Raw genomic sequence first — 11,816 nt, 5'->3', positions numbered from 1 at the left:
CGGGGGCGGCACCGCCAAACTTCGGGCGCGGGCGGCATGGGGACCGTGCGCCCGCGCGCCCCGCGCCGCCCCGCGCGCCCGGCCTGCCCGCCAGGGGCCCCCGCGCCGCCGCCGCCCGCTCCCCGGACGCCGCAGCCCCGCCGCCCCGCCGCCCGCGCGCGCTAGCCGGCTCCCGCGCTCCCGAGGCGCCCCTCGCCCGCCAAGCAGGAGGGCCGACCCCGCGCGGACTCGAGCGAGGCGCCCGGCGGGGGCGAGGGGTGGGGTTTGCGGCGCGCGCCGGCCTCGGGGGAGCGAGTCTGGAGCCGCGCGCGGTCGTCGCCCGGCCGGCCATGGGCTGGCGGGCGGAGGGCGCAGGGCCCCGCGGCTGCTCGCGCCCCTAGCCGCTCTCGCCTCGCGCACCCTGCTCGGCCCCGGCCTGGCGACCGCTGGTCTGCGCCCCGACGGCGCCGGGAGCAGAGGAGCCGCGCTCGGGTCTCCGGGATGTGCCCGTCTGAGATGGGGACGCCGTGGCACCACTGGTCCCCCGTGCTCATCAGCCTGGCCGCCCTGTTCTCCAAAGGTGAGGAACGCCGCCGCCTCCTCTGGCCCGGGACTAACTTTGCCGGGAGTGGGGGTGTGGGAGTGTGCGTGGCTGGGGTGGCTGGGACGGAGGGCGTGGGTGCTGTGTGCGCGTGTGCACGCGCGCAGGCGGCCCCTTTGCAGCAGGTGCCTCCCCGGAGGACTTGGCAGGGAGGCCCTGGGGGAGACTGCCAAGGGACGCCAGGGAAAATAGCCCTGAATTAGGGGAGGGGGCCGTGGAGAACCTGGGAAGGAGAGGTGGGCAGTGGGAGGGCTGGGCTACAGGTCAGGGGAGGGTGCTTGGAAGGACCTGGAAGGGCCCTGGAATGTGCACTTGGCTTTCCCTGCTGGCGCCGACCTGGGAGGAGATAATTCTAGAGCACTTTCGTGTATGGGAATGTATTTCGTGCCGGGGAGGCTGCTGCAAACAGGGCCCGACGCTTAGCTCGGAGAGTGACCCGAGTTCCCCTAAGACAGCCTGAGGGCTTTTCTGCGCAGGTTCTCGCCTCCCGCCCTCCCCTGGCCGTTGGTCCGCGCCCGCACGGCTTCCACGCGGAGTTCAGACCCTAACTTGTCCCCCGAGTTATGCCAGCAGGGCCCTGACCAGAAGCTGTGAGGAGAGGCAGCGAGCCCCCATGTGCCTCCCTCCCCCTCAGTCAGCACCGCAGCCTGTCCCTGGCACAGCCGGGCTGGGCTGGACGCTCAGGACGCTAATTCCTTGAAGAGAAATTACGTGATTCAAGCAGGAGATGGTAGAAAGTACCAGCAGTTCTTTCTCCTTACTGATCCGGACTCTCGTTTGCGTGCGGTTGCCTGTGAGCGTCTCCTCTCCTACAGGGAGATCTGTGAGGAGGAAAGTGGGGATTCTTATCAGGCTCCAGTGTGTGCCCCCCAAATCCCTGTAAACAGATTTCTCATAAGATTCTGGAGATGAGATCTCTCTCAGAAACTTTAAAGCCACTTATGCACAGAGCCTTTGAATTACAGGAATTTTCTGCTGTGAGCTCTTCCGGAATCACGGGGGTTACAGTGCCTGGGCTCCGAAAGATACTAGAGGAAGACCGTCGCTTGCTGGGGTTTGTGCCGCTGTGGGTTGAGGGACAGGAAGCTTGCTCGCCCTGCCGGCTCTCTTCTCCAGTGCTGTGCCAGTGGGTTCACGGCTCCTAATTAGGAGTTGGAGCGATCCCGAGGACCAGAGCCTCCGGGATTTATGATATGTGCACAGGAAACCAAAGAAAAGGTTGATGAATTCAGTGAATCCAACCCAGGCAGACGTGAGGTTAAAAAAAAACCCCTAATCCCCGGCAACAGCAGCCCAGCAGACTTGCATATTGGCTGCAAGGCATGCTTTTTATTGGTTGTCACTGGGTTTTCTTTTTTTTTTTTTTTTAAAGATTTTATTTATTTATTCGACAGAGATAGAGACAGCCAGCGAGAGAGGGAACACAAGCAGAGGGAGTGGGAGAGGAAGAAGCAGGCTCATAGCAGAAGAGCCTGATGTGGGGCTCGATCCCAGATCGCCAGGATCACGCCCTGAGCCGAAGGCAGACGCCCAACCACTGTGCCACCCAGGCGCCCCGTCACTGGGTTTTCTAATAGGAACAGGCTTCTCTGTTTTTATGCTGCGATAACAAGGTTTTATTAAGAAAGTTACAGAATAGCTTGGTATATATGACCCAACTATCGTGTCTCGTCAGGTGCGTACGTAGTTCTGTTACCGATTTCTTTATTAGGCTGAGCAGCCGTGGAGAACACTGTCATTACTCCTGACGCCTTTGAACTTTTTCAAGTGCAAACCCTGAAAATGTCCTTAAAACAGGGCCTCTGTGATGTGGAGGTCTCAGCTCATACGTGATGCTACCAGCCCGGCATGGGACACATTTTGTGTGTTGGATGTAGAGACCTTACCTCAGCCGCACTGTTGAGAGAGAAGTGGATCAGTTGTGCGTGGGTTTTTGGACGGAGCGAGCGCAGAGCTGGGCCAGGGGCCGTTCCATGATCTTCTCGTGATACCCGAGAACAAGGACAAGTTTGACCCGTCCAATGCCCTCGTGCTGTATAGGACTTCCTGGTGCAGATGTGATTTCTCAATGCAGGGATGGTTCATTCCGTTTCCCTGTGTTCCCATCACTTTTCCCTCTAAGAGTCTCTGGCTCCCCGAAAGTTTTAAGCCAGCTCGAAATCAAAATGGACTATATTTAAAAGGATTTTCACCGGAAGCTGGCATACGCATACACACATGCATACATATAATCCAAGGTGCCCAGTTAGTCTGATGGAAAAATGGAGATGATTTCCAAATATTAAATGTCTGCTTCGGCATCTCATTGTTTTTACTGTGTTGCCTTCCTTCCTTCCAAATAGGAAATCTTGAATGAACAGAAATGCACATATTAATTCCAGGCTGATTTCCTTGAACCTCACATGTGTTTACATTTCATGAGCAGGAAGTGATTGGTCACAGAGCAAACCCACTCTTATATAGATCTTTTGAAAAACAAAAAGAAATCTTCATTGCTTGTACTTCCATCCGCAGGGACCTGGAGATGATATTATGAAATGAAGAAGTTCCTATGGCCCCAACCTTTTCTGGAGAATGGCCTTAATGTCGAGCTCTCAGAGAGCTTGTGTCTCCTATGCAGGGTCTAGTCTTGTTGGGAACTCGAATTTTTTTAATTAAAAAAAAATTTTTAAAATCTTGTATTCATTTATTTGAGAGAGAGAGAGCAAGAGAGTGCACATGAGTAGGGGGGAGGGGCAGAGGAAGAGGGAGAAGCAGACTCCCTGCTGAGCAAGCAGCCTGACACAGGACTCGATCCCAGGACCCTGAGATCATGACCTGAGCTGAAGGCAGAGGCTTCGCCAACTGAGCCCCCCAGGTGTCCCCTCTTGTTGGGAACTTGATGTGAACCAGGGCTGTGCCAGCCTGCAGAAGCGTTTTCATGTCTTGCTGTTCATTTTGAGGGAGGGCCGGGAGTATGGGACGTAGGGGCAACAAGACAAATGGGTGAGAACCCTGCACTGGGCAGAGAGCAGGTGGTTTCCGTGCACAAGATCGAGAAGGTTGCCACACTGACCTTCCCCTGCGTGCTGCACAGTCATTCTGTTCTGCAAATGCCCATGAGGAGCGGACACTCCGAGCCCCGGGGGTGCTGGGAGAGAGCTGCTGCACGGACGGGGACCCTGTCTCGCGGCTATGCTGGCCCAGCGCTCTGCCTGTGCCCGGCGGAGGGGGCGAGTGTCCTGAGCCGTGGCTTTCTTAGTGTATCGTCCTGCAGGGTGTGTTTGTGCGTGTGTGGCTTCCATCTGAGGTCAGAAGAGACGCCTGATGGGGCAGAGCACCACCTCTGTTGAGGCCACGTCCAGGAAAAGCCCAGTACAGCCCTGGACTAGAAGAGCTTTGGTTTACAGTGACGCCTTATCCAGACTTTCAGGGGAGGAAGAAATATCTAGGAGGGAGCTCGTTGGTGTGTGTGTGAGAGACCGAGAGACAGTGAGACTTTATTGCTTACATTTAAACAGTGTCAATATTAAAGGGCCAGGAAACAGGGGGATCATTAACTTTCATTTTCTCTGAATAAAGTTAAAACAAATAGAATTTCATAAAAAATTCTTATATGCAGTGAAAGGTAGAATTCCAAGTATGAGGCCCTGTTTAATTTAGTTCCATTCTGAAAGCTGAGGAAAAATGAAAAACAAGACAGAACTCCAGAAATACCCTATTGCAGAAGCTAATACTCTCCTATATTTGTCTCATCTATTTATCTACTCATCCATTTATTCAGCCAATCATCGTTCATCCATCCATCCTTTTGTTCATTAATCTGTTCATTCATCCATCCACCCACCCCTATCTGCCCGTCTACCCATCCATCCATCCATCCATCCATCCATCCATCCTTCCATCCATCCATCCATTTATCCATCTGTTCACCCACTATCCTTCCATGCATCCATCCATTCACCCCCGTCCATCCATCCATCCATCCATCCATCCATCCATCCACCCATCCATCCTTCTATCCACCCATCTTTCCATCCATCCTTCCATCCATCCATCCATCCATCCTTCCATCCATCCTTCTACCCATCCATCCATTTATCCATCTGTTCACCCACTATCCTTCCATGCATCCATCCGTCCATCCCCTATCCATCCATCTGTCCTTCCATCCCCTATCCATCCATCCACCCCCCTATCCATCCATCCATCCTTCCATCCATCCATCCATCCATCCATCCATCCATCCATCCATCCTTCTACCCATCCATCCATCCATCCATCTATCCTTCCATCCCCTATCCATCCATCCACCCCCCTATCCATCCATCCATCCATCCTTCCATCCATCCATCCATCCATCCATCCATCCATCCATCCATCCATCCTTCTACCCATCCATCCATTTATCCATCTGTTCACCCACTATCCTCTCCGCCCATCCATTCACCCCCGTCCGTCCATCCATCCATCCATCCATCCATCCTTCCATCCATCCTTCTATCCATCCACCCTCAACCTTCCATATATCCATCCATCCATCCTTCCACTCATCCATCCATCCATCCATCCCTCCACCCACAAATTACCACAGACATGGTGGCTTAAAACAACAGAAGTTTATTCTCTCACAGTTCTGGAGGCCGGAAGTCCAAAATCAGTCTCAATGGGCCAAAATCAAGGTGTCAGCAGAAGGCTCCAGGGGAGAATCGTGTCTTACCTCTTCCAGCTTCTGGAAGCTGGCTGCCTGCAGACCTTACGTCCTAGCAGCATCACTACCGTCGTGCAGTTGTGCTCTGCTCTGTCCTCGCATCATCATCTGCTCTCTGGGCCTGAGTCTCCCACCGCCTCCCTTTACAAGGGATCGTGGGACCACCAGAACAATCTACATCGTCTCCCGTCTTACTCGATCACATCTGCAAAGATCCCACTCTCCTTTTTTCCTCCAGATAAGGTGACATTCAGAGGTTCAAGGGATTTGGACATGAATATCTTCTGTGTGTCCATTTTCCAACCATTTATAGGGGTGACATCCTAAAACTATATTCTGTCTCTGTTCTAAGTTTTACATTCCTCTAGGGGCCACACTGTGTATTTTTCTTTCTGGCTTCGATTTCTCTCCAGTATTTTTTGGACATGGCAAGGGCTCCATCAATTTTCAAGCATGCTTAGGACTGTGGAACACCGCTACAAGAACCATTGCCCAGTGGTAAAATTACTTGGTGCTGTGTTTCCTCCCGGTAATTCAGAGTGCTGTAGGAAATACTTTGGTCGATCAAAATAACGGCTGATTTCTTGAGTAATTATTATATGCCAGCCACTGTGCTGAGTGATTTATGAAGATGATTTTTTGGGGGACTTTTCAGATAGACCTAACTGGGTAGGGTTTGTTACTAAGCCCATCTTACAGATGCAGAGAGTGAGTCTCAGAGAGTAAGGAACTTGTCTGAGACTCACAACCAGAAAGTGGCAGCATCTGAATTCGGATTAGCCCGTGCTGTTAGCCCGCCTCCATTCTGCCTGTGGTTATATGGAACCACAAAACCGGAATTCGTTCATACGTGATGCCACACTTGCCGACGGTTGAATGCAGACAGGCTTCCATTGGAGTTTGGGCTCGGAGCCTAGTGTATGGTTGGCGCTCGATACAACACAAGGGTTGGGGCACCGACCCCCGCCCTGCACAGTAAAAAATCCACTTGTGACTTTGACTCCCCAAAACGTCACTGCTGATAGCCTGCTGTTGACCGGTAATGTGCACGATCCATTAGCACGTATGGTGCATGTCATATGTATTACTTGCTGTGTTCTTATGTTGCATTAGCTAGAGAAAGGAAAATATTATTGAGGAACCCATGAGAAAATATGTTTTTGGTACAAGGCTGTATTTATTGAAAAAGTCCACATATAAGGTCAAACCCGTATTGGACAAATGGGTAAAGGAACGTCCCATTTTTTAATTTCCTCCGCCTTAATTTTTCCTTCCGTAATCAGGAACGGTCCCTAAAAGGGGCTACGATGTAGATTTTTATTTTTTTTTATTTTTTTATTTTATTTTTTTAAAAGATTTATTTATTTATTTGACAGAGATAGAGACAGCCAGCGAGAGAGGGAACACAAGCAGTGGGAGTGGGAGAGGAAGAAGCAGGCTCATAGCGGAGGAGCCTGATGTGGGGCTCGATCCCATAACGTCGGGATCACGCCCTGAGCCAAAGGCAGACGCTCAACCGCTGTGCCACCCAGGCGCCCCTACGATGTAGATTTTTTAAAATGCCTTATGTAGTTATTTACTTACGTTAATTTTTAATATTTATTATCCAAGAGTGGTCACCACACTGCGTTCTGTTAGTCTCGGGTGTACGACGTGGCCCGCCGAGCCTTCTGCACCCCGCTCAGTGCTCACCGTGACCGAGGCAGTCACCACCTGTCACCAGACACGCTGCTCCAATCTGACTGTGTTCCCCATGCTGTACTTTTCATCCCTGTGACTTATTTATTTTATAACTGGAAGTTTGTACCTCCTAATCTCTTAATCCCTTAATCTCTTAAAATATAGATTTTAATTCCCAGACTGTCAGAAAGGGTGAGGGCGGTGATCTGACGGTGTGAAGTGTTAACTAGCATTCTAACACGCAAAACCAGCCTAACTAATGGCTCGGGGCGTCTGGGGAGGGGAGGCCCAAGGTGTGGCCTCTAGGACTGGGCGTGGGGGTGGCGCTTTGGAGAAATTGTAAAGAATGAGAAAGAAGCATGTAGAATGAAGGCAGACAGGTACATGTTTTCTGGCTTTCAAAAGGAGAATGATGGGTCCCGTGAACATGTGGGTCTGTGAGTTTGACTTGGATGCAGACCACAAGCTTGAGTGACCTGGAGGGAGCTGGTGGTCACCGGGACCCGCCGCGCACTTGTCCTGGAATGAGACCAAAGGCTCAGAATATACCTGTATCACTTTTGTCATTTATTCAAGAAACACCTGCTTCTTGGAAGGAATAAGGGGAGCACCCAACAGCCTGAAGCCCGGTCTCCCTGACCTCTGACCTCTGTTATCGGATGCTGGTTTTAAACGTTCCTTTCATACAGAAATACTGCCCAAGACTCTCGGCCGGTTCTAGAAATTGTGTAAGACTCTGCAAAGGTGGACGGTCTTTGACCTTAAAAGTAAACAGACTGCTGACACATGTAGGAAAATAGACTCAAGTGCATATCGTCAGAGCAGAGGGAACAACCGTGGCCAAGGTAGAAAAGACATTTGAAAGACCAGAAAGAATACGCACGCCCCTCTCTCCGAAGTGGGGTGTGTACGTGGAGATTTGGATCCGCATTTTAGAGACGGGCAGTCACGGAGTTTTTGGCTCTCAGTGGCACTGTGTTCTCGTGTGCGTGTGAGACACAGCGGGCTCTTGTGCTGATGGGGCCGTCGCTGAGCAGGCTCCCCAGGCGAAGACGATGACAGTCGTGTTCACTGGCGTCCTTGTTTGTGGACGATCCTTGTGGGGGGAGCCGTCCTGGCCGCTGGAGGGTGCTGTCCTTAGCAGGGTATTTGACGCACTCTCTCAGGACCTGGCTGCCCCTCCGGACACGGGGGTGACACAGGGCAACCCCCGCCCCTCCCTCAATCAGAGGGCACGCCGCAGAAGAGCCATATGCCTGACTTTCGGTTCCAAGAGCCGATGTCCAGCAAGAGACCAAAGATTTGGAAGTATGCATATCGACAGGCATGTTTTCTTGGCCCCTCTCTCCTTCCTCACCATGGAAGGTATTTTTCATGGGGCGGAGGCGAGGAGAGGAAAGTGTAGAGTGAGCTTAGAATCTGCTATGCTTCTGAGACGCTCTGAGTCACTTCGCTCCAACGCAAAGGAGACAATGTGAGATGTTTCCAGATGTACCGGACCGTCCCCGAGGAGGCGCACCTGCCCTGAACCTCGGGGGGAGAGGCAGATGAATCCTTTGTGCACGGAGACCAGGCAGGGTGCTCCTGAGAGCTGCTGGGAGCCACAGAATGTTTCCCTGATCAGCTGGGTGTAGTGCAGACGTGGCTGGGGGAGGTGGGTGGTACAGGCGACCCCAAGGGGCCCTGAGGTCAAGACCACGGAGGTGTAGTCTGCAGGGATGGACTTCAGGAGACCAGATGTCATGTGGACACGTGATGAACTCTGTAGTGGAAATGAACCCTTCCAGAACTTAGACATGGCCCTGGAATCATTGGGGGGGGGGCAGTGATGACCGAGCCTTTGTTTGACTACTGCTGGAAATGAGGACTCCAAAGAGGAATGAGGTCCCATGATGTAAAGATGGAGAAACGTGCGTTTCTGGCTCCCTGAGGCTGGGGACCGAGGTTGGCATTCTCTCGGGCCCCCTGTGAACACGATGAAGAACACGCGGGGGCCGTGCTGGGTTTGGTGGATCTGGGTGCTCGCTGGAGGCAGATGGGGGGCTCAGCCTTGAGCACAGTCTGCAGGGTCTGGTCCCGGGGCTCCGAGCCAGTCCTTCCCAGGTGAGCGTTCGTATCCCAGGCTGGCTGGGAAAGCACACGGGATGCTCATTCTCACCAGTGAGGGGCAGGTGCACAGCACTGCCGTCCAAACACGTCCCAAGCTGGGAGCCATCTAACATATGGGTAAGTGGGATGCGTGCAGCACGCTGACCCCAGGGCCCGCTGCAGATGCCAGCCAGGGAAATGCGGCAGACAGGAGCTGGGGGGCGGCATGTGGGAGAAGGCTCCAGGTTCCTGTGAAGATCAGCTTAACGTGGGGCCGCAGGAGTGGAGGGGCATTTTAAGGACTTTTGTCTATTATAACACAGTCCTTTTCCTAAGTGCCTTTTCTAAGAACTATTTCTTAAGTCCTAGTACCAGTCGGGGAGAGGGTGGGAGCGGTGTTTATCCTGAGAAACGGTTTGCACTTTATCCTGTGAACACCATGAATTTTGTTAAGTGAGTTTCTAAGTGTCTGTCTCTGCTTTAAGTCCTAGGAACTCTCTGAGCCAAATTTGCTCTTGTAAGTGTGGGAACTTGAGAGGTGCCTCTCACGCGCCAGCTTTATCCTTGGCCTTATCTTATTTTCCTGCCCGTGTTCTTCTCTCCCCGTCTGCCTCCGTGCCTGCTTCTTCTGCCCCACGGCACGGCTGTTTTGTAACCCACTTCAGATTAATTTTGAAATGAGGGAGAGGTAAAAATAATCTCCCTACCCAAGGACGACTGCCTCCCGTTTTGACGTGTCTCATTCTTCTTGTTTTCTGTGGATTGTTTCAGTCGTTCTGTTCATACTTTGAATGGTCCACATAATTTGAGTTTTGGACTTCCCGAGTTCATGTGTTTATATAAATATTTCCTCACGTTTTAAAAACCTACTACAAACATTTTTAATGTATGTGTCGTAGCTTAAAGGTTTTAGTTCTTGCAGGCATTTCAGCAATTTATAGGTTTCCACTATTGTAAGGAAGTACTTACCTGTGTGCATAATGTTTGCTTTGAGTTACGTTCTGAGACAGATTCACGGTTATTTAATTACTGGGCCAGAGAGTAGGGGGGACGCGTTGCAGCCACGCTCTTTCCCGGAAGGGCTGTACCCTTTTGCACGGGTCCGAGCAATGTGGGAGAGCATGGGTGCCATGGAACGTTGATGGCCTTGGTGACGGCAGGTGTCAGCGTCCGTGGTACCCCGCGACCTTTGCTGAATGTCTCAGTGCGTCATGGAGAAAGTCACTGCTCTTTGGGGAGGTGGCTCCTAATGCCCCGAAGCTCTGTTTTCCCCAAAGTGGTCCAGCGCCCCAAGGCACTTTGCCTCTCAGAGGTGGAGGGGTGGCAGTGTGAGGTGACAAAGTCTGTGGCCAGAGGAGAAGACCCAGAATTGTTCACAGCAGCCACTGCCCGGGCTGCAAGCGAGGACCTCATTGGGCAGGTGACGTGGCAGGGAGAGACCGTAGCGTCGGGCCAAGAGGGACTAGGAAGACGTGTCTAAGAATGGGGTGGGGAGGAGGAGGTCCCCTCTAGGACGGGCTGTTTGGGAGTCACTGCCACGGGGGGCAAGGGGCAGCAGGTGGATGTTATAGTTTGGAATCCGTGGTGCGGTGACTGACGGCATCGGGGAGACTCCGGCTGCCTGCATACCGCGTTAAATAGTCCAGTTCAGCCTGCGATCTATCTCGTTCTGATGTTTTATGTCCAGCAAGCAGTGTCACCGGTGCTGGGCCTGAAGGGCTGTTGTTTAACAGCAAGATAGCTTTCGAAGGCCCAGAAATGATCATGAAATCCAGTCTGCCCTCAAGAGGTTGTAGTTCGGTGTGGGAAACGGTCCTAATCGTCTTTGCAAGCTCTGGGATCCAGGGACGGGCACATTCCTGAGTGACGAGGAGACAGGAAGGATGGCCTCCTTGATTCCCCCTGAATAACCCCGCGGAAATCTCTCTCCTGGGAACTGGGCTTCTTCGGTGCTGGCCAGGATCCTTAGTCGCCGACAACAGGGTCTGTCCTGCCGAGAGGGGTTTGCTGGGCCGTGTGTGCGGATCGGCTGAGCGCCCCAGGGGCCCCGCATGCTGGACGCGTGGCAGCAGCTGGCAGAACTGCCCGGCCACAGTCAGCTCCTGTTCGGACCCAGCACCCAGCTTTGGGCACCCGGGTCCCAGGGGCTGCATGCTGCCATTCCCCCAGGGCTACCCCCGAGAAGCAGATGGCAGTGCCTGAGCCAGCCCCGGACCCTGGCACTGAGAGATCCTGCCGGCCTGGTTGCTAGGACTCCAGCCTCTTCAGCTCAGGAAGGACCTCAGGGGGATCTGGGATCGCTGATACGCGTTCCCGTCTTTGGTATCTAGGGAGGTTCTCACCTTGTTCGAAGTGACGCGTGACACTGTTGACGTGGCAGGAGTCATGTCGGAGCGTCTCCCCTGTGTTCCTGGTCTCTTCCCAGGAGGCCCGTCCTGGGCGTCTCGGGCATTCCTTGCCACGGTGTTGGTGAAGAGGTGCTCAGCTGGGGGCTGATCCGATTTTGGTTTTTCTGGGCGATCCCTCTGCCTTCTCGTGTTTGGAGTGTTCCTGGTGTTTCTTTGAGCAGGAGCTTCTCAAGAGGAGGCAGGTTTTGTTTTATCACCCCAGAGGCTTCTGGATTATGGTCCTCAGGCAGCATTTAACAGATGCTGGAAGGACAAAATCAAAGCGGGTCTCCGGCGGGGAGGTCCTCCCCTGGAATATAAGACAGCGTAAGACCGTCTCCGGGAAGCTATGCACTGACTGGACATGTTCACCCAAGTTTTATTATTTAAA

General features: G+C 53.0%; 1 protein-coding gene across 2 annotated transcripts in view; it reads left to right on the top strand.

The window, feature by feature from the left end:
* Window positions 1-331: 331 nt before the first annotated feature.
* The window catches only part of TMEM132D (transmembrane protein 132D), a 551,659-nt gene continuing 540,174 nt past the window's right edge, over window positions 332-11,816 (top strand). For both annotated transcript variants that reach the window (XM_045779212.2, XM_087857436.1), the window contains exon 1: window positions 332-559. In XM_045779212.2, coding sequence (XP_045635168.2) covers window positions 481-559 — 79 coding nt within the window. In that variant the 5' untranslated portion in view covers window positions 332-480. The remainder of the gene's footprint in view (window positions 560-11,816) is intronic.

The sequence above is a fragment of the Ursus americanus genome, chromosome 30, assembly GCF_024610735.1.
Source record: "Ursus americanus isolate L20-20 chromosome 30, mUrsAme1.1.p, whole genome shotgun sequence".
Lineage (NCBI taxonomy): Eukaryota > Metazoa > Chordata > Mammalia > Carnivora > Ursidae > Ursus > Ursus americanus.
Note: the sequence above shows the minus strand (reverse complement) of the source record. Positions and strands in the feature narration are given on the sequence as shown.